Genomic DNA, 21,510 nt, shown 5'->3' on the forward strand with positions numbered 1-21,510 from the left:
ACATTTTGGTGATCAGTGACGTCATAAGGCGACGTCAACCATTTTTTTTTTTTTTTTGTAGCATTCGTGTAGAAGGCGACGGGCACTTTTCGCGCTTGATGAGGCCTCTAAACTTTTCCAACCATGTGTCGACGAAAAAGGACGCGACGATATCCACCACTTCAAGCAGAAGCTTGAAGCCAGAAAAAAAAAAAAAACGATGAGAGAGAGAGAGAGAGGCACCTCTTTTGTGGACAGTTGCACGGGAGTACAAAGGCTCTCTGGTCCGTGCTTCCTTTTTTTTTTTTGTTGGGGAGCGGATGGAAGCGAGGGGGGAGGGAGGGCGTCACGCTCATTTGAAACGTTTCAAAGGAGATTATGGAAGCAGCGGCGCCCCTGGAAAGAATGGATTAGTTGCAGCAGGGACAGGATCTTCGCCGTCGCATGCTACGACGGCGGCATTTGCCTCTCTTTCTTCCAAACGTGACTTAGTGGCGTCTTCTGGTGGTTCAAGAAGAAACTACTCGCAAGATGGCGACGGTAGTACCGTCAACTTAAGCAAAATTCCAGTAACTCACACAAGTCCGCTACCTCCAAAGGTGTGCGCTCCGCGAGCGTTTCGTCCGCCAGCAGGACCTCTCTGCATGTTGGTACGGCCAAGCCGACAGGGACCGAAGTGAAGAGCAACTTGACGTCAAAGGACACCATTACGTCGTATTCACCCACGGCAATGTCGCGCACTCTTTTCACGAAAGCTGAGGAATTGGCAACGTGTGTAGCTGTTCTTCCGGCGAGCGGGCCCAGCACTTGGTGTAGGTAACCCGAAAGTCGGTGCAGCGGTGACCTTGTGAAGTCGACGATGGGCCGTAGCGGAATCCCTGGCTTGTGTACTTTTGGTTGCAAGCAGATACACGGAACTGCCATAGGGGCTTCCATCTCCATTACTATGGCAAACTTGGTCGTGGAGGTCATTGAACAGAAGGCGCTCGCCGACTTTGTTCCCAAGCCCAAGATATTCGTCCGCTACGTGGACGACTGCTTCTACATTGTCAATAAGAGGGATGCCCCACGGCTCCTGCGCCTGCTCAACTCCATAGACGCCGCCATACAGTTTACCGCAGAATATGAGTGTGACAGCGGCCTTCCTTTCCTCTATGTCCAGGTGAGCCGTACCGGAACTAGCCTTTCGTTTACTGTGCACAGGAAAGCAACGCATACCGGACACTACCTGAATTTCAATTCGTGCCACCCAGCCTGCCACAAGCAATCCGTTGTTTCTTCCCTGGTGACGCGGGCAACACGCATTTGCTCAAGTGACGATGCAACGACGAAAGAGCTTCAAACAATACATCGAGAACTAGTGACGAACGGGCACCCGAAGAAGTTTATTAAGAATGTTGAAGATCGTGTCCTCCATCCCAAGCCATCCCAGGGCAGGTAGTTTCGAAGACGTGCCGGCATCCCTTATGTTCCTGGGGTCAGCGAAGCCCTAAGCCGTATCTTTTCAAGATATGACCTTCGCGTTGCGCACATGCCGTCCAACAAGCTTAGGAATCGGCTTGTGAACGTGAAGGATCGCTTAGACAGCAAGCGATACCCCGGTGTTGTCTATAAGGTGCCATGCGCAGACTGCAGCTGCAGTTACACCGGCAAAACTGGCAACTTCACCAGGAGATTAAAGGAACACCAAAGGGACGTGAGCAACAATAAAGCGTCAAACGCCCTTGCTGAGTACGCCGATAATCACGGTCACTTCATCAATTGGAACAACGCCGCTATAATAGCTAAGGAAAAGAATTCGACCACGGGACTACTCTTGGAATCTGTTTTTATCCAGACGACTGAGGACACTATCAACAGGACAGATGAGAGTCTACCTGCCAGTTACACCCGTTCATTACGTCACACTTTAGCACAAAAAAGCGACACACGGCTCTTGCCTGCTTAGTGTGAAGAAGGATAGGATGGGTCCCGAAACGTCTCTGTGTTCTTCACCTTGACTTGGTCAGTGACCGCATCTACATCCTCATCATGATACCTGACCAGACGAACTTTGGTCGAACTCTTGACTAGGTTTTATGCTGCTGCTTACAGATATTCAGTGCCATGGATGGGTACGCATTTCACAATCAATGTACTCTGTGTGCGTCATTGTGTTCGATCATGTTGACAGAGTTAAATAGAGATGAAGTACGTCTTATATATAATTTTTTCCTCGCAAAAGTCGCAACGAACAGAGGGTGCGTCTTACACAAAGGTGCGACTTATGCACTGGAAAATACGGTATATCCCATCCCATCGATCTCAAGGGCAAGCACTTGGCGTTTTAACTTGATGACAGTGTTCAGAAAAGAAAAAAAAAAGGATGACGATAACAGTGCTCAAAAGACGCGGGAGTGGTGTCTGGTTCTCGGAACAGCCTAGCAGAAGACAGCGGCTTATAGCGCACACGTGCGTATTCTTGTTCATTTCGACGCTGTATTCCGTTATACGGTGCTTATCGACTCGGCGCTTGATTCTCACTTGTTCAGGTTTAAAATATGGGCGGCTGTACACCACACCTACTTTGCATTCAACGAAATGTGTGGTGTGCTATTGCGCACCCAGCCTTAGCAGCCCCATTCACGCGGCTCCACATACACTAATTCCTCGTAAACTCAAAGTAGTAAAAAACAGAAAAAGTTTCGTGATAAGCAAAGCTGCGCACATTCCATTGAAAAGTCCCGTTCTATCTAAAAAGATATTATCACTGCTGCGCAGTTTTTTTAGCAGGAGCGCCTAACTGGCTCTTAGCAAAGGTTCTAAAGAAAAATAATGAGTTAAGTGACATACCAGCGCTATCAACCAGCTGTGTTTTTCGGCACTGCCTTTTTATTTAGTGAAGAAAGACTGAGTAAGCCTGATCTGATTTGCAGTAACACTTGGACCTAGCAAAGCTTTCTCCAGTTGCTTAACAAATCACATGTGGCGATCGTCCCCGCCGCTGTCCTCAACTTTATTTCACACTAAGCGAAGCACGTTTTTTTGTTTCGGCTGATGCCGTCACCCCTTGAGTAGCTGCGTCGACACTGCCGCGATCACCGTGTGTGACGCCATGCTGTTCAGCTTAAAGGGACCCTGAAACGGTTTTGAATACCTTGTATAAACGCATTGAGCCGGTAAAGCGAGTCCTAAGAATCATTTGAAGACCGATTTAAGCTCACTGCGTCAACTGTGGAAAGACGATGACTTTTAAGGGCTCGTTTCTTAAACACAATATTAATGAAAACTAACAGACAATAATACCAAAGAAAATATAAGGGATATTATTCGTTGTAATTAGGATAACGTGTGAAGAAAAAGTGGACGAAAAGATCATTTGCCGCCGGCAGGGACCGAACCTGCGACATTCGAATAACGCGTCCGATGCTCTACCACTGAGCTACGGCGGCGGTCATCCTCCCGTCCACTTTATGGGGTCATCGTCTTTCCTTCATTCATAGCGAGGGTCTCGTTCTGACAGACTTGATGCCTTCAGGTAGTATGCGAGGGATTATTGGTCAGCTGCCAGCTTGTAAAAAGATCACACGCTACGTGACGCCAACAGGCAGAAAAAGTGTTCCACACTCGCTGCCATGGCTGCGACTGGCGCTGACTAACACTCCTAGGTTTAAATGCACATATATACCGCATGAAGTGGACGGGAGGATGACCGCTGCTGTAGCTCAGTGGTAGAGCATCGGACACGTTATTCGAAGGTCTCAGGTTCGGTCCCTGCCGGCGGCAAGTTATCTTTTCGTCCACTTTACTTTATTCACACTTTATCCTAATTACAACGAATAATATCCCCTATACATTTTTGGCATTATTATCTGTTAGTTCTCATTAATATCGCGTCAACTGCGTAATTTATTACAATACTTTAAACATGTGAATCGCTACCAATCGCAGCGGCTCAGCCAAACGAGTTTCCAACTTCTCGCGCCTATTACACGTAGAATTGTTCCAATACATGTAGCACCAGCGACCGATCTAATTGGATCCACTTTGCGTCACGGAACCTCCTGTGGGCAGCGAGCGTCGTCTGCCTGTGTTAAAGGCGATAGTCTTTCTTGGGGAACTTCAACGCAGAAATATTGGTCTGTCTTTCTGTTTGTCTGTCTGTCACCCCATTTAGCCACCCGGCCAAAGTTGAATCACTTGCTTACCGCCCACCCATCTTGAACTGGTACGGCTGTTCATAGTTGTGAACTTTGTCGATCAAAAAGTAAATATTACGCATATCTGAGGCGCAACATCACTAGGGAAGTATTAGGTGGTGTGTTCCTTTAATAGAAAATACATAGATACATAATTCTAAAGACCCTAGTTTCTTAAACGACCCCTGACACCGAATTTGGAAACGCGAGATGCTTGTGTTGTTTCATAGTCCTGCATGCGGGGGCACTTCTGACCGATTATGAGTGACGAGCGTTGCCTTTAAGATATTTTAATTTGGTTTTAAAGTAAGCCTGAGTGCTCATCTGAACTTTGAACTCCTATCAACATAACCACTAGTATGACGTAGACGTAGGCCCCTTGTGACGTTGCAGAGGTAAAGCAAGTATTGTCGACGTCACAGACAGAAATACGCGCCGCGCACTGTGGTTATAGTGAACTAGAACCGACTTCCTTGTGGCGCGAACGGGAGGGTTCAGGCCACGGCCACCTGGATCGGGGCGCGCGGCGGTGTTTCTCCGGCCGTCCCATTCGGACGGAGGAGGCGTAATTGCAGAAAGGGGCGTGACCGCTCCTTTCGCCGCACCGCGGCGCGCGCCGACTACCCCTCCATTCCTTTGCGCTCTATGCGGGAAGGTTTGCGGCGCATAGCGGCGCCTTGAAGATATCGCTGTAGAGTAACCGTGGGTTAGCATAGCACTTCCACCACGTTCACAAAAAGCACATAAAAGGATAGATGGCGGCTATCGCTATATTCTTTATTTTTTTTGTGTGTGTGTGTGCGCCAGTCCTTGTCGTGATGATGGTGACCGAAGCGAAAACACCCGTGAGTCACTTTTCAAGAAAATTGTTTTGGTGTTCTTAAGTGCAGCATATCAGTAAAAAGTATACATGCGAGGGAAAGCACGAGATTTATTAAAAACTCCTTTTTTCTGAGTGCTTCCAGAATAGCGGCAACGATCCGAAGGTTGGTTCCGCTGCTTAAAGGAGGTTGGCGGATTTCCCTTGGGATGCTGCGGCCTTGAGTGCGCGAGCTTTACCTGCTGGAAGGAATGACACTTTGGCGTCGAGGCAACGTAATATTCATTGGTGTTGACTGACAGTAAGGCACGCAGCAGTACGGCACGTTTCTGAAAAACACGGTAAATTACACACGGAATCCCAGCGCAGACTAAAAAACAAATTACTTGCCTGAAGTCAACGTGGTATGACAATGTGAAAATGCATATGAAAACATATATGCTAGTCGCAGAAAGCCTTATCAGCAGCCGCTCAGCCAAAGAACCGGTAGATTAGTTCGAATCTTAAAGGGCAAACCGCATGCATGCAATAATGGAGGCGGAAATTGGGGGACCCTTAAGCTTCGCCTTTAAGAGTTAAATGCGACAGTGATATCTGCGCGCATACACAGACGCACACGAACGTATACACACACACACCGCCGCCGACACCGGAATTACTGCGAAACGGGCTCTTCCATGCTGTCGCGCTAAAGCGACAAGCGATACCAAAACGAAAGTGGCCACTGCGCGACCGACCCTTAGCTAATTCGCAGGCGACAAGCGCGCGCTCATCGCTTTCGCGTTCAAATTCGCCCACATGCGGCCTGCGCTTAAATAAGAACGTCTCATTCACATCACTGTCGCATCGTGGGAACTTCAGAATGCAAAAAGACGTGCCCACCAAAATGTTGCCTATCATCGGCAACGTGAAAACGTGTGCATCATTATCATTACCGCAATTTAGTTTTCCAGCAACGTGATGCTCTTAAGACAGCGCTCGACCGCAGAAGATAGCTATGCAGTACAGACGACGACGAAATGTATTTCCTTTAGAAAGAAGCATGGCGCGCGCCGGTCCAGGCGGCCGTGGGAGAAACGAGCGCCAAAAGAAAGAATGAGAAGCACGGCAAATCACGTACTCGGCACAATACATGTGTCATATGGCACTTATGTAGCGGCCGTGGTCATGGGATATGAACGCGCCGCGCATACGAAGTCCCCTAAGAACGCTGCTTGGCTCTATCTCGACGGTAATATGCTACAGAGAACAACACTCACTGTGTAAAGCCCGATTAACAATACGTAACAGCGTACCTTGATTCCAGTCACCACGTGCACGATGTCCAGTGTGCATTTTTCCAAACACATCTGCGGCTGTCTACGGCGCGGCCAGCGCGGCATCATCCGCAAGGGGGTGGGAGGAGAGCGCCGCGTCGCGGCGCGCGGCTGAACTACCTCAATTACATTTTTTCAAAGGGGCGCGCGCCGAATGGGACGGCCGGAGCAACACCGCCGCGCGCCCCGATCTAGGTTTTCCAGGTGGCCGTGTTCAGGCGTTCCTCTTGGCGAAGAAAAATCCAGGTGGCGCCAGTGCAACTTTTTCTAGTCGCACCGCCCCTTCTGCTGTAGGCGCTTGCGCGCGTTTCTTGTGTGCATTTCTCCACGTTCCGCGTCGTTGTAGCGGTGCCGTGCATTTATAGACAGTTTCAGTTGAACGCCCACTACATATATGTGGACGCAGCCTGTCATTGGGAATGGCTGGCAGGCTGCGTCCGCAGAGCTGCTGCGGATGCCCAAATAAAACTGTGTAACGCGTTTAACAGACAACGTGTATGCCGTTCGCTTCGACTAACTTCCAGATATCGTACTCGGCTGTTTCAGGAGGTTGAAACAACTTACACACGTAATTGTACCCGAGATTGAGAATAATTTCATTCTAATTTTAAGCAACTTGCACGCGGCGAGTGCGTGAGATCGAACAGTGGACCATACGCTGGGGATGATAATTTTCGCCCTTATTATTTGCAGGTCAACACATTAGAAGAAAGAAAAATTAAAGCGCTTTCGGGTGAGGACGTAAAACTGCGGTGTCTAAGCGGCGTCTGTAGTGAACTGGAATCGTTATAATTTATTATCATACTCTTACGTTTTTCTTTATATTTCACTACAGCTGTTTCGACTAAGGCGCAGCTCAAGTGGCAGCTCAACAAGCGCGTGGCTGACGTCACCCAATACTGAGCGTACGTCATCACGCGTGCCCCGAGGCGCGACCGCCGCGGCGCGGCGCTAGTTTCTTATGCTCTTTCGGCGCGCGTTTTGAACCTACACTAAAAATGACCATAATTAACGCTGCTAGAATTAATTAGACATCACGTAGGAGTATTTGCGGTGTCATTCCGTGATTACAAGGCATAGACCTACTTATTGCAACATAAATGTCACAAACAAAAAATCGGCTGTCAGGGGCCCTTTAAGCTGCGGCTGCGCTGAAAATACCATGCTATGCGCGCCGACGAACGCCCTCTGCCACGGAGGAAGGAACCCGTTTGCACAAGCTCATGTTTCCGACGTACTGCCAGATGGCTTCCATATCTCACGCAGCGTAGACGCAGCGCCTCCTCTATCGTCTTTACACGGCATTTGCAGCGGAGCACGCAGATACGCGGCCAATTTTTTTATCTTGAGGTATCTTTTCTTGGACACAACGATTGCCCTGGCTGTGTTTTGTACCACCTATCTATCTTTTCTTGGACACAATGAATTGTCCTGGCTGTGTTGTGTACCACATATCTAGCAACTGGTGACTTGTAAAGCTGGGACATTGTGTAATGTTTGTGAGGCATCTGGCGAGCGGAATCTGTTCAGCTCGTCGCTGCAATGAGCGTCGCGCTCTCCCTATCCGGTCAACGCCACGATCCACGTGTCTGCGGCTGTAACTTCACCCCTGAAGACACAATCACATTGCCCGAGTGTACGCTTATCGGTGATCGTTCTCAAATTTTTTGTTTGGCCGCATGCAGGTTGTAGTCGTACAGGAGAACAAATCAAAATCTGCTGGCAGTGTGGCGGCACTTGTCAGAGCAGATATCAACCACTCCGCGAACTTCGTCTCTGTTGCCAGATGGCGTGCTGCCGCACAGGGCCATGGCCTCCGAGGTTGCGTGCAACCTGTCGGCGCGCAATCTCGGAGGCCATGACTGGGCGAAGCTCGAACCGTAGAGTGCGCTCGTGGGAGCGCTGCGATCGCCAGTGTGTCTCACGAGTTGAGGAGGCAAGGCAGTGGAGAAGGACGGTATTGGCCGCGAGATCGAGCGGAGTCGCCGCCTGGCGGCTACTGGCTGAAGCGCGCCTAGTGTGGATTGCTCCATGCGCCGTCTGCTAGCCGCGTTGCGTTTCCATGGGCGCGTACGTCGTGCAGGGCCTCAAAAGGTGGTTTGTTCCGTTGCGTTGGTGCAACTTTAACCGCTCGTACGTATGCCTAACAACACGTGAAGAAGCATTTGGCCTTGATCGGCTGTATATGTACTGTAATAAGATCAGTGAGTGCACTTGTCGAGAGTGCTGTGTGTGGTCGTCGTACCGTCCGTTCACGAGAGTCACATCAGTGTAGGTGCCGCTCTGTGGTTCAAGAGCATTGCAAAGTGCACTTGGCGTTGTCCTAAAGATGAGAAGTATTAAATCTCATGTGAATATAGCTTTTTAGCGGCTCGGTGGCCGTTTATAACTGTCGTTTATAGGTTACTGTTTATAGGGACTGTCGTTTATAGGTTACGCGACGAGCTTTAGTTGTGTACGGTCCTGGTCCCACTGCAGAGAAATATTTCTGTCAAGTCACGCCTGACACTTCGGTACTTAAATTGTCCCCTAAACAGGACAGAAAATGGAATGACACGGAAATCGCAAAGCTGAGTTGCCTTGCGCAATTATAACTTGTGGCGAAATGTATACAAAGACACCCGTGTACTTGCGAGGCAGCTTATGCCTGTCAAATTTGCGCTTTGGCAAGCTCAGTGTCGGAAGTGCGTCAGGCCTCAATCTCTTCTGCGAAAACCCTTAAAAAGGAGAGAGCGAGCGAGAAAAATATATTCATCAAAATCAGCAGTGGCGATGAACTCGCTCGCGCATTTTCATCGCTTACGTGGCGAGTGAGGGCTCATAAAACGACACCCTTTACTATGCACCAGATCATGCATACACACTTGCCGCGTTTCGGTGCACGTACTTGCCCTGCGTAATACTGAGAACTGTTCTCGCGGCCGTGTAAACACAATGGAACATGCGCGAACTACAAAAGGGCTCGGGGACTCTCGTTTAAACAGACTCATAGCCAAGCGCGAACAAACTTTGCATTCACAGCGCAGACGGTACATGAATGACAAAGAATAAATTCCATGAATTAATTTTCTTCTGTCTCGATTGATTCTCGCTTCATTTTCCTGCGGAAGTGTAGGAAAATCAAAGCACAGGGAAGCTTCCCCGAGCGTTCGCTTACTGCGACCGTCTTCACGCTCGTAGTGCACAGCAGCACCAAGCATATAAATGCACACTTTAGCGAATATTAATGAGAACTAACAGACAATAACGCCAAGGAAAGTACAGGGGGTGTTATCTATAGTATTTTAGAATGTAAATGTGAAGAAAGTAAAGTGGACGAAAAGATGACTTGCCGCCGGCAGGGACCGAACCTGCGACCTTCGAATAACGCGTCCGATGCACGTAGAGCATCGGACGCGTTATTCGAAGGTCGCAGGTTCGGTCCCTGCCGGCGGCAAGTCATCTTTTCGTCCACTTTACTTTCTTCACATTTACATTCTAAAATACTATAGATAACACCCCCTGTACTTTCCTTGGCGTTATTGTCTGTTAGTTCTCATTAATATTGTGTCTAACAAAGATAAACGAGCCCTTGAAAAATCATAGCTTTCCTACACTTTAGCGAAGTTATCGCTGACTACTCACCATTCTTTCTCGTCTGCGAATGCGAATGCACCGTCGTCGAAGTGCTTGCTGCAGACCATCGCGTACTTGGAAGGCGTCCTGCCGTTACGAAGCCTAACGAGCCACAGTCGGCGACGTTCCGCGTCGGTGGGATAAAAATGGAAGCTTATCCCTGGCTCTGTGCAGTATGTGCGGCATTGTGGCACCGAACAAAACCTCACCATCGATAACGAAGAGTTTTCCGCGGCTACGGAACACAAAATCACGATGTGAAAACAGAAGCCCCCTGCACTTCTACACACACCACACGAAACCAGTATCCACACTAGCGGGGTGACGGTGCTGCCACCTATAGGTCGATCTCGCCGCGAATAGATATAATTGTCCGCAGCGGCCTTGGTACACGGTGCGTCGCTTAATTTGTGGTGCGAATGATTTGATGATGCTCTAGCCTACTAAACGCTGACAAAGCTTCAAAAAACCGTTTCAGGGTCCCTTCAAGAAAATGGTCAAACCAGCTGATGTTGCAGGCGAGATCGGTGTAGCCCACCGCTATAGGTCCAGTGAATCAGATTTCTTTGTGAATGTTGTTGTGACTGGAAGGACAGATCATCTCGCACGATGCAGCCACACAATCAGCGCCATTTTGACGTCCGGAAACTTCGAGCCTCGAATCCTCTTCTTTGATTAGGGCTACCTTTCTTTGTGGCATCAATGACTTGCTTTGCTTTGGCGGTGTTATCCTCACTACACCACACAGCCGACGAAAAAATTCGCGCGACGTGCCTTGCGTAAATAAAAAAATATTGAAATCGAATCTCTCACGGTAAACAAAACAAAGTGTACGAACCGTTCTATTTTGCAGGGCCTGCCTCTGTGCACATCTATATCGTCACAGCATCACATGACGTGACACAGGGTTGCTGGACAAAGTTGTTATGACGCTAGGTTCCGACTTCCCATTCGGAGCCTCATGCGAACCTTGTGAAAAGGCCCAGCGGTGAAGTTCTTAGTCAGGATTTAGAGATATTCTAAAGAGGGCACGGAAATACTTCAGAGATAAAGGGCAATAAATAAATTACACCTATGAGAAATCGTACGGGACCGCGGAAAATTTCGACTTAGTCGATTTTTCGAGATATGCGAGTGTAGTGTACAGCACTACCGCCAGATGGCAGCACGGCATGTACTGCTTTCTGTAATAAGGGCTGCCAATAAACCTGACGTCACTTGTCCGCCCGGAGACTCGGCTGTCGTGTCACTTACTCGCCCGATGTGCTCGACAGCGAGTTCGAGTTAACAAGGTAGTACTGTACATGGAAGTGTGCCAGGCGCTGAAAAAGCAACCGAAATGCCACACATCCCGGGCACCTTGTTGAGGCGGTGGGACAGGTCATGCACGTACGGCACAACCACAGGGGGCACCTTTTCGGTGTCCGGTTTATTGGGGCCAGTGTGGTTCCCGATATTCAATTCATTGAACAAACTTCCGGCAATAGAAATCAACAATTCAACGGTCCTACGTAGTTGGAAGCTGAACGTGACATGATGGTCACAAGACTTTCTGAGAGCAGCACGGATGCAGTTTTTTGCAATACCCTTTTCCCAATCTTGTAATGGGCCGAATCGTAGCTGAGGATTAGTTTTTTAGATCTCAAATGGCATCTCCAGAATACCTGACCTTCATGCACACCTATATAAAGAGTCTGGTGCTGGGCCTGTTGGTGCATAGTTTGCAAAAACAACAGACCCATTTTTGCAAGACGCGTATTTCAAAGAGAAATTTTGACAAACGCGCACGCTGGGAACACACATGTGGGTTCGCGAAAATTTCTCTTCTTGTGTACACGTCTTTCGAGGCTGGGTTCATTGTTTTTGCAAACTTATATGAATACCAAGAAACTGTGTGCATCCTGATTGGGGTAACTCAAACGTGAATCTAGGCCCTTTGGCACATTTCCTGTTTTTCTACGCTCCACTTCCTCACACATAGGCTTTCCCTACTCCTCTTTTGTAACTGGGGGAGCAGATCGGGGAGTGCTAAACATACAAGTCAAAGTTTCCATGATAAACCAGGGCGATATTCTAGGAGGGCACGAATTATGCTAGTAAATACATTCAAATTCAGAGCCTGCTTTCATCATGGGGAAAGGTTATCATGAGGTCGCGATGGGGAAAGGTCATCATCGAGAGAGGGAAAAAAATAATTTGAAGACGCATCACTTTCAGTGGCAGTGTGTAGAAATGTAAACATCAAACGTAGAGGCTTGTCCCGTGCTCTGTGTTACTTCAAACGCAATGTGCACATTTGTACACACTTCATGAATGGACAGCTAGCACTCACTTAATGCACTGTGTAGAGCTGGAGAGGATCACTTTGCTGAAGGCGCTACTATGTTCAACAAGATATTCAGCGTGCCATGTTCTCGGGATAAATTTTGTTTGCTAGAAACGGGTATAACGAAAAACAAGTTTTACACGTGCTTCAGGCTTAGCATTTCGTTCTTTTTGTGCAGAAATGGATAATGAATGGCTGCAGAATAAAAATAATCACAGTTAATAACTGATACTTGCACACAACATATTAGCCTGTTTTATATATTGAGTGCCTTGTAATGATGCTGTGCAAATTTGAAGCACTTGTGAACACAGGGTTCGTGGCTATAGAGGAAGTCCACAGGCGCACTGTCGTACCTGTGAGCGCCGCAGCTGTGGTGGCCGGTCAAAGGTGAGCAGAGGCCGACGTGTTCTGATGGCGGGCGGCGGGAACGTGTGGTACTCCTTCTGGTCCACACCAGGTGGCGCAACAGAGTAGAGCAACTTTCCATTAACAAAGTCTTTGAGTATGTAGCGCGACGCACGTGGGTTATCTGGCAACCCACTCTGTGTCATGAAGCCTCGCATGTCTGCAAATAAGCCAGTTTAACAACAATCAAGATATGGCCCAAGCACAGATGTTTATCTATCCAGGCATTTCTAACATCAGAAACTTGTGCAAGAAATCAGTTCGAGTTTAGTTTTGAGAAGTAGCAGTCCAAATTACATACAGTAGATGAGAAGATAAAGCAGGAAGAAATATTTTTTTATAAGCAAACCTATGTATGACATCAAGGCATTGCTTCGGGCTAGTTGGTAATCTATAATTACGAGATTTATAGCGCGGAACTTCTACACAAGGGACAAAGGAACACGACGAGCACAAGCGCTAACTTCCAACTAACGTTTAATATCTGCGCTCGCAAATATATACAGTGAAAGAAAGAAAATAAAAGAAGAAACAGCTACAGCCACTCATCTGATCAGCACCACACGTGTTCGTTGCATTGCATTTTTAACACCACACGTGTTCTTTGCAAGGGCGTAGCCAAGGGGGGGGGGGTTGGGGGGCTGAAACCCCCCCCCGAAATTTTTCAGTTTTGCTTGCGTATATAGGCACGCACACATACAAACGCACGCACGAACATACATAAAGTATGGTTGACCCCCCCCCCCCCCCCGAAAAAAATTTCTGGCTACGCCCCTGGTTCGTTGCATTGCATTTTTACCAGCTGCCATCAAGATATCCCATTTCTCTTTGGGATAAGAGAAGGGATGGTGCGCTGACACACTCGTAATCACCGCAGTTCATTGCTGCGGCTTCTATTATTTCACGCGTGCACCGGTCTTTGACAACACTGCCGTATTGTCAAAGTTCGTGTCTGCTCACACAAAACTTGTAAAAAGGGGAATCGCACAGATGTGCCAGCTCAATGCACTCAAGAAGTCCTGCCTGCACCGTATCAGTGAAAGCTTTGGCTGTCAGATACAGCGCTTGGCTGCAGCAGGCTACCCAGAGCACTTGACCGTAGCTGTAGCTGAGGTTCTTCTGCGCAAGACGAAGAAGGCGTGTCAGCGGGATCAAACGGACAAAAACGAGGAACGAGATCAAAGGAAGGTGGCTGTAATTCCATATCTGCACTCAACGTCACACCGTCTCAAGAAGATTGGCGAAAATGCAGACGTCAGAGTCGTCATGTCAGCCCCCCAGAAATTGACCAACTTATGCAACCTGACTTCACCAGTAAAAAAGGAAAAAAAGGAAGTGCAATACACAGCACAAGAACAGATACGTCGCATGCGCCGAAGGTGTTGTGTACAGGATACCGCTGTCCTGTGGCAGAACATACGTCGGGCAGACGGAAAGATGCCTCAACAACCGTTTAAGGGAGCACAGCGGCAACGTGGCAAAAGGAAGACAAGGGCACCTGGAGCAACATTGCCAGGAGTGTGGGTGCACACCGTACTTTGACAATACGGCAGTGTTGTTTAGAGACAAAGACCGGTGCACGCGTGAAATAGAAGCCGCAGCAATGAACTGCGGTGATTACGAGTGTGTCAGCGCACCATCCCTTCTCTTATCCCAAAGAGAAATGGGATATCTTGATGGCAGCTGGTAAAAATGCAATGCAACGAACACGTGTGGTGCTGATCAGATGAGTGGCTGTAGCTGTTTCTTCTTTTATTTTCTTTCTTTCACTGTATATATTTGCGAGCGCAGATATTAAACGTTAGTTGGAAGTTAGCGCTTGTGCTCGTCGTGTTCCTTTGTCCCTTGTGTAGAAGTTCCGCGCTATAAATCTCGTAACTATGTATGACATGGCAAACAGAAAATGAGACGTACACCTTTAAGGGTTATGTGGCTGCTGGAATTTACCGAACACCAAGCCAAGAATACACATTTAGTGCTAGGGAGACAGATCATCCAAAGGTATCCTTAAACACTACAGCATGCTCTCATGACATTCTTGTACACGAGTGTACCGGAAAAGGAACCCTGTGGCCACTGATGCTTTCCTCAGCCCTATCTTCATAATTAGCGCCGAGTTCACATCCGTTACTCCTTCCGCTTGAAGTGCCAACACTTCAAGCGGAAGACAGAAGTGCATTACCAGTAACGGAATGCACCGAGGTTTTCAACAATAATTTTGCCGCAGTATTGATAGTTCACTTCGGCTCCCTCAACCTCATATTGCACTTCATTTTTTACCCATTATAGTTACAGCATACGGCGTACAATGCGCAACAGAACGCCTCCCCTTAAAACAGGTCCAGGTCCCGATGGAATCAGCACTAAACTTCTAAAGCTAACCAAGCATCATTCAGCCTACTTACTTTCACTAATATTTCAGCAATCCATCGACACAGGATGCGTACCAGAAGACTGGAAGTCAGCGTTCATAATACCCATATTTAAATCAAGTGACAGTTCCCTTCCAAGCAACTACAGGCCGATCTCATTAACCTCAATTAGCTGCAAGCTACTGGTACATATAATACACACACATACCAAAACAACAACAACCGAATGCTCATTAACCAGCACGGCTTTCGCAGACGCCTGTCCTGTCAAACTCAACTCTTCGAATTAGCAACTGATCTTCATCGATCACTGCACTCATCCCTGTAGCTGACGCAATTTTTGTCGATTGTTCGAAGGCATTCGACCGTGTCCGTCACAACCATTTGATTTTAAAAATACGCAATCTCCAACTTGATCAGAAACAACACAATAAGTTGAACAGTTTCTGACAAACCGCAAACAGTTTGTCAAAATACAAAATCATATCTCGAATAGTGAACGCGTAATATCAGGGGTACCACAGGGGCCAGTGTTGGGCCCACTTTTATTTTTAATCTACATCAATGACATAGTAAACGACATAAATGCATCAATTAGATTGTTTGCAGATGGCTGCGTAATATATAAAGAAATATCGCTCCCTACCGACATTACTCATCTACAGTCTTCCCTCAATAAAGTAACAGACTGGTGTTCCGTATGGCAAATGCCAACAGATAAGACAAAGCACATTAAGTTTAACACGGCAATTAATTCTCAGAGCAATTTGTACACAATGAACACTATCACAAGTGACTCAGTTTCGACATTTAAATATATAGGTATAATATTTAATTCGACCTTAACCTGGAATGACCATATAGAGTACACACTTTCTAAGGCCTTATGGAAGCTCGGCCTCCTGAAGTGGCGCCTTCATCTCGCGAACCGTGACACCAGGTTATTAGCATATCACTCGATCATCCGGCCTTCATTAGAATACGCATCTATAATTTGGCATCTCCATTATGTTACCTGGACTAACCACCTCGAATCGATCCAAAATAAAGCAGCCCTGTTCATCCTGTCATCTTACTCACGATTTCAAAGTGTCACAAAACTAAAAAAACACCCTCAATATGCATTCACTCGCTGTGCGCCAAACACTTGCCCGGTTATCCTATTTTCACACCATCTACGATAGCAGCACATCATTTTCGCGATCTCATATTCTTCCAGCGCACCACATCTCGTCTAGGCTAGACCACACTTATAAAGTTAAACGAATTTTTTCTCATATTGAAAAATACCGTAATTCACCTCTTGCACTATCAACGATTACCAATCTTTACAGTCAGCGCTCCACTCGTTTCTCGAGCGCAATGACACTTTTTAAAAAATAACTTCACTGTATTATTTTTACTGCATGTTATGTTGATTGCGTTCATTTCAGAAACTAAAGAAACCTAAAGGTTAGAATCATAGGCATGCGCACAGGGGGGGCAGCCGCCCCCCTTAATCAATCACCTAAGAGGGGGGGGGCGCAAAATCTACCCTGTACATTGACCCTTATAGACACCTAAGAGGGGGGGGGGGGGCACAAAATCTGCCCCATACATTGACTTAGTAGGGTAAGGGGGGGGGGGAGGAACGCTGCGACGGACCTTTGCCCCCCTGATGGGGAACCCCGCACACGCCTATGGTTACAATCATGATGTTATCGTTATATTGCGGAATGTTGCGCTGTATTTGTGGAATGCACTGTATTTCTGGTATTTGTTTTGTTCAATTGCTGTACGCCTGAATTGAGAATGTATCCCTCACTCCTTCGTAATCCCCCCCCCCCCCTATGTAATGCCCTCCGGGCCTTTAGGGTATCCAAATAAATAAATGGTCATTCTCTGAGTCAGCCCAAACGCTCAGCTTTCCCAAGGCAATAAAGATATCGAGGAAAATTATTCCACATGATTATTAGGGCACATGGCTATAGAGGTGTACTACTAAGCGTGTCGGTGTACTGCAGGGATGCTCATAGGGGCGTTACGTTTCCACACATACATTGGAACAACTATGTGCGTATCATGCAAGCTTATGTAATAAAGTCACGCATTACTTTGCACTACTCTGATTAATACTTCTTTCATGACTTGCAGCAGTTAATAACCAAATTGACTATATCAGTTTACATTAACCGGTAAATGTCCCTGAAGTCACATCCGGCACACCTTAGAGAACTATACACATAGAACATATCTCAGCAAATAGGCAAGCGGTCCCACTGTTTTTAGCCACTGCAACATGAGACCAAAAAAACAAAGATATAGGAAATTAAGTTTTTTTAGTGGGAGTGCACAAATGATATGTAAAGAGAAATAAAAGCAGTGGCTCCTTAGAACAAGCATTGTATGCATTGACATTCTTTCATTTTTTCTTATTCCCTCGTTATGTGTGTGCACCGATTAAAAGACGACCAATAATTTCCTCACTACTTTCCAATTAGATTCAGCAGTGCCAAAATGCTGTATGGTCAGGCGAGTTTTTTACAGACAGTGCAACAAGATTCTGTTCACTTCTGCGTCTCCTCCATTTTTGTAGCACTGAATTATCATGCATTAAATCAACAAAGGCATTCTCACAAAAAATTTATCACAGCATAATAGTATGTACAAAAAATTTGAGTCTGAGAGTTTCCCTTGTCTCAAAAAATTGGTCACCTCAAAAAGGTTTTTTTTTCCTGCACTGTTCCCCATCGACCTGGATGCTACAATGGCACTTGACGTTCATTTTTAGCAGCAGCTTTCGTTACTGCCACCAATGCAGCATATTATAGGAAACGTGCAATAAGGCAGTGGCGCCGCGATGCGGGAGTGAGCGAAAGCGTCTCACGTGCTGCATGTGGCAGCTGGCCTATGAGCGGAACCATGTAAGGTTGTTAGAGGTGCTTTGCAATGTCATGTATTAACTGCTGTGTCGTAAACTTTGCTGATACTAGCTAGAAGAGCTGTCCCCCAGGAACGAAGTTCAGCTTTCCATTGCGACCATGCTTCAGAGACCAGGAGGAACAGTGGATTCGCAGCGTACTCAGTGCGAAGCAAGTGATCCCGGGCATATTTACAAAGTAAATGTTGCCGCTAGATCCCTGTGAATTTATGCTGCACGCAGGTTAAGTGATACTTTTGCAGTGCTAATGGAACCGAGTGGCAGCCGGCAAAGTGATATTGCATATATGCAGTCCAGAATTCATTGGTGAAAGGCCATCGACAGATCCAGTTCCTCCCTCGTACGCTCCTGCTGTTTTTTCGTCGACGTACCGCAGTTCGTCAGGCTGCGCAGTTCATAAATGGGAATAGTAAGGTAGCCTCAAATGCGTGGCACAGTGCATCAGGGTCCGACTAAATTTCAACATTTACTCCAGCTGTGCTGCCTTTGTTCCTTCACAGAACTGCGCATGCAAGCAAAGCGCCGCACACCATTCTAGTGCTACGTGACAGCTGAGATATCACATCCATAACTGGCACATAACAAAACTACTCAAGCACTCGTGCAGCCCGAGCAGTGTCTACAGACGGAGCTAAACTATACAGCACAGAAAAACTTGCACAACTGCTACGGCATCACAAATTGAAAGACGGTCTGATGATCACGTTTTACTAGCGCCCATCGCACTGGGTTGTCTCAGAAGTCTTGCTACAGCACGTGTCAGACTGAAATGACATAATAAGCAGGCCGAATGATCAGAAAGACAAGCCTCAATGGCTATGGCATATACTTCCATGTTTACGCTGGCATCTTCCTTTCAAAACACCGACTTTTCGATGGAGGCAAAGTGCTAGAGGCACACAATGTCAGTGCACATAAAAGAACAGTACAAATTTCCAGAGCCCTCCACTACGCCTCATGATCATATTGTTAGGTGAAATGACACGAGGCGTGACTACTTACGAGTGTAGTTACACTGATGATGGTTCTCTTCTTTGTCGTCTTCTGTACGCTCTGACCTTTGATGTGCTAGCTACATAGCATTACCCCCAGCGGTAAAAGCACCGTCTCGGTGCACTTTAAACATGGTCTCCAGAAGGCGGCCGGTACGGTTTTAGCCTACTGACCTGCACTACATCAGTGGGTGTGGTTGCAGGCAGGTTAGTCTCAGAGATGTGAACGATCTCATAGGTGATGTCCATTGCCTGTTTGACGACACGGCAAGGACCCTAGTACAGTGATGTGATTGACTGAAGCTGTTTTGGAGCAGGTTTTTGGAGCAGCAAAACGTTCGTATTGAAGCAGGAAAAAGGGCTTTTGGAGCAGCCAAAAAAAGTGTTTTGAAGCAGGGAAAACAGCTTTTAGAGCAGCTAAAAGCTCACTGCCAAGTGGAAAAATTGACCGTGTGAAGCAAAACAGTCAAATAAGAAGGACCTCTTCTGAAATAAAATGTTCTGCCCAATAATGGATGTTCACATAACACCACCGGGTCACCGAACAGCCCATTCGATACAGTGGAATTCAGCTGGGGAATTTCACGAATTCGCATCAGCCAGTTATGTTTACATCAACGGCTCCTAAATTGGTTTACTTAATGATATATGCGATGGGTTCGCAAAATGCCTGGATCGAATTGGGTTGGATTTTTGTCAATGTGACTAGATCACAATTGTGGCGGTTTGGGCGTGTTGGTACGACATGACCAATAAATTCTAGGCGCACAAAGAGACGAGGACAAAGAACAAATATGACGCACAGGCGCAGTAGCACCTGTGTGTCATACGTATCATTTGTTCTTGTCTGTGCGCTTAGAATCTATTGCTCGTGGCCAGATCACGAAAAGAAATCTCGATTTCTGGGAGATTTTCATGCCAACCGTACAAACATAAGAAATGGCCGAAATCTGGGAGTTTGGCAGGTATGCACTATGTAGGAGGCTTTTGTTCGTTTACAGGAAAACCGTTTAGCGATTTTGGAGTCCGTGAACGCCCTGGGAAATAGAGATGTGGCCCTATCTGCTCAAGATAAATGAATTCCTTTGAGAGTAATTCCCAGAACGAAGAGCTGCTGAATCCCGGTGCTCCTTCGTGGCCTCAATGTGCCTCTTGCTTGTACCATGTTGCTTTATCGCTGCAAAACCATGCTGTTAGCAGTTAATGGTCTGACTGCAGACAATGCAAAATCCACTGCCATCGCTGCCTTGGCAACACCAAGATGATACAGTGTCACCATTTTCGTCCATCTTGTTGAGCATGTCGACATTGAACTTGGTGGAACGACCTGAGGCTCTGAGACGGCGAGACACGAACAATGCGAAAAGTGATTCCCCTCAAGAAACGCGATACGCTTTTTGCTAATCTCGCCTAGAAGGGAATAATCTTTGTTGCTAGCCGTTCCACGGTGAACCTAGTTTTCCACGAGTTTTGCTCCCCGACAGGAGTTGCATTCCGTGAAAATTCTCAAACACGAAGCTGCCAATTACCTGCGCCAGTTCACGGCTCCTGCAAAGGTTGTCCGCCATCTTGTCAGCTTATTGGTTTGTCGGTGCTTGCCTACCTCGGTTTGCGATAAGCGCGGTTAGGAGACCAACTGCTGTTATGTCTGCCCTGTATAGATACGCCTAACAGTGGTTAGCCGTAACCGTAGTCAGCTTAGCCACGGTTAAGGCTGTAGCAGAACTTAAAAAAGGGGCAAAAAAAAAAAAGACAGACAAGGACAGCACTGTACTAACAACTGAAATTTTATTTCTATGCCGCTGCGGCGGTGCGCTCCTTCCAAGGCGCATTTTCAGGGGGAGGGGGGGAGGTCACACCGATTTACAGCAGTCTGGAGAGGATTATGTCGGCCCCCAAAAGCCTGAGCAAGCCAAACCAGCACTTAGCTAGCCTCCCCGTCAATCAGCATTCGGACCCCCAGAAAGCGCCGGGCGGCGTGCCGCGAAAAATGATGCACGAACCCATTCCTCGTGCCACGAAAATCCTGCCGCGCGGCAGCTTTGGAGTCGCATTTTGCCACCGCCGGCGCGCTGAAAGGAGTGCTAGGGGAAGGACATGTTTTTCGAGAGCTCCGAAACGACAGTGACAGATAAGTGTTTCTGTATGATTTGACCTTGCCTCTATATGTACCTTTATGAGTACATAAGCCATGAGCGTAAAGCTTAGTCGGACTTATTACGTTGAACTGTTTTGTGTGTGTGTATGTCTCAGTCGTTTGGTTTTCTTTTTTTTCCCTGCCGCCACGTGGCTGAGGTGTGTGTGAAGACCTACCACGTGTAGGCACATGTGTCTTGAAGTGCAGCGCATACACAGGCTTCTATGCTACCTTTTGGCTTAGGGCAGTGTACTTGGTACGCCGTGTTTTGTGGTTCTCTGATGTGACAATTTTCTAACACGTGGTCACCGGCGGAGTGTTCAGGGTGCGGGTTAAGTTGAAAAATGTAAATTTGTGCGGATGAGAAAGCAGAAGAAGCTGACGCCAAGTGTAGGCAATGCGAGTTCGAGTCGAAAATGGAAAAAATAATGGCTGTCCAGAGTGGGC

At 47.2% G+C, this 21,510-nt stretch overlaps 1 protein-coding gene across 1 annotated transcript in view; it reads right to left on the reverse strand.

The window, feature by feature from the left end:
- LOC125758182 (large subunit GTPase 1 homolog) overlaps positions 1-21,510 on the reverse strand; it is a gene marked incomplete in the record, with an annotated part of 595,829 nt that overhangs the window by 135,926 nt on the left and 438,393 nt on the right. Inside the window, 1 exon segment of the mRNA XM_049415032.1 lies at positions 12,591-12,802. Within this exon segment, the coding sequence (XP_049270989.1) occupies positions 12,591-12,802 (212 nt within the window).

The sequence above is a fragment of the Rhipicephalus sanguineus genome, chromosome 4, assembly GCF_013339695.2.
Source record: "Rhipicephalus sanguineus isolate Rsan-2018 chromosome 4, BIME_Rsan_1.4, whole genome shotgun sequence".
Classification (NCBI taxonomy): domain Eukaryota; kingdom Metazoa; phylum Arthropoda; class Arachnida; order Ixodida; family Ixodidae; genus Rhipicephalus; species Rhipicephalus sanguineus.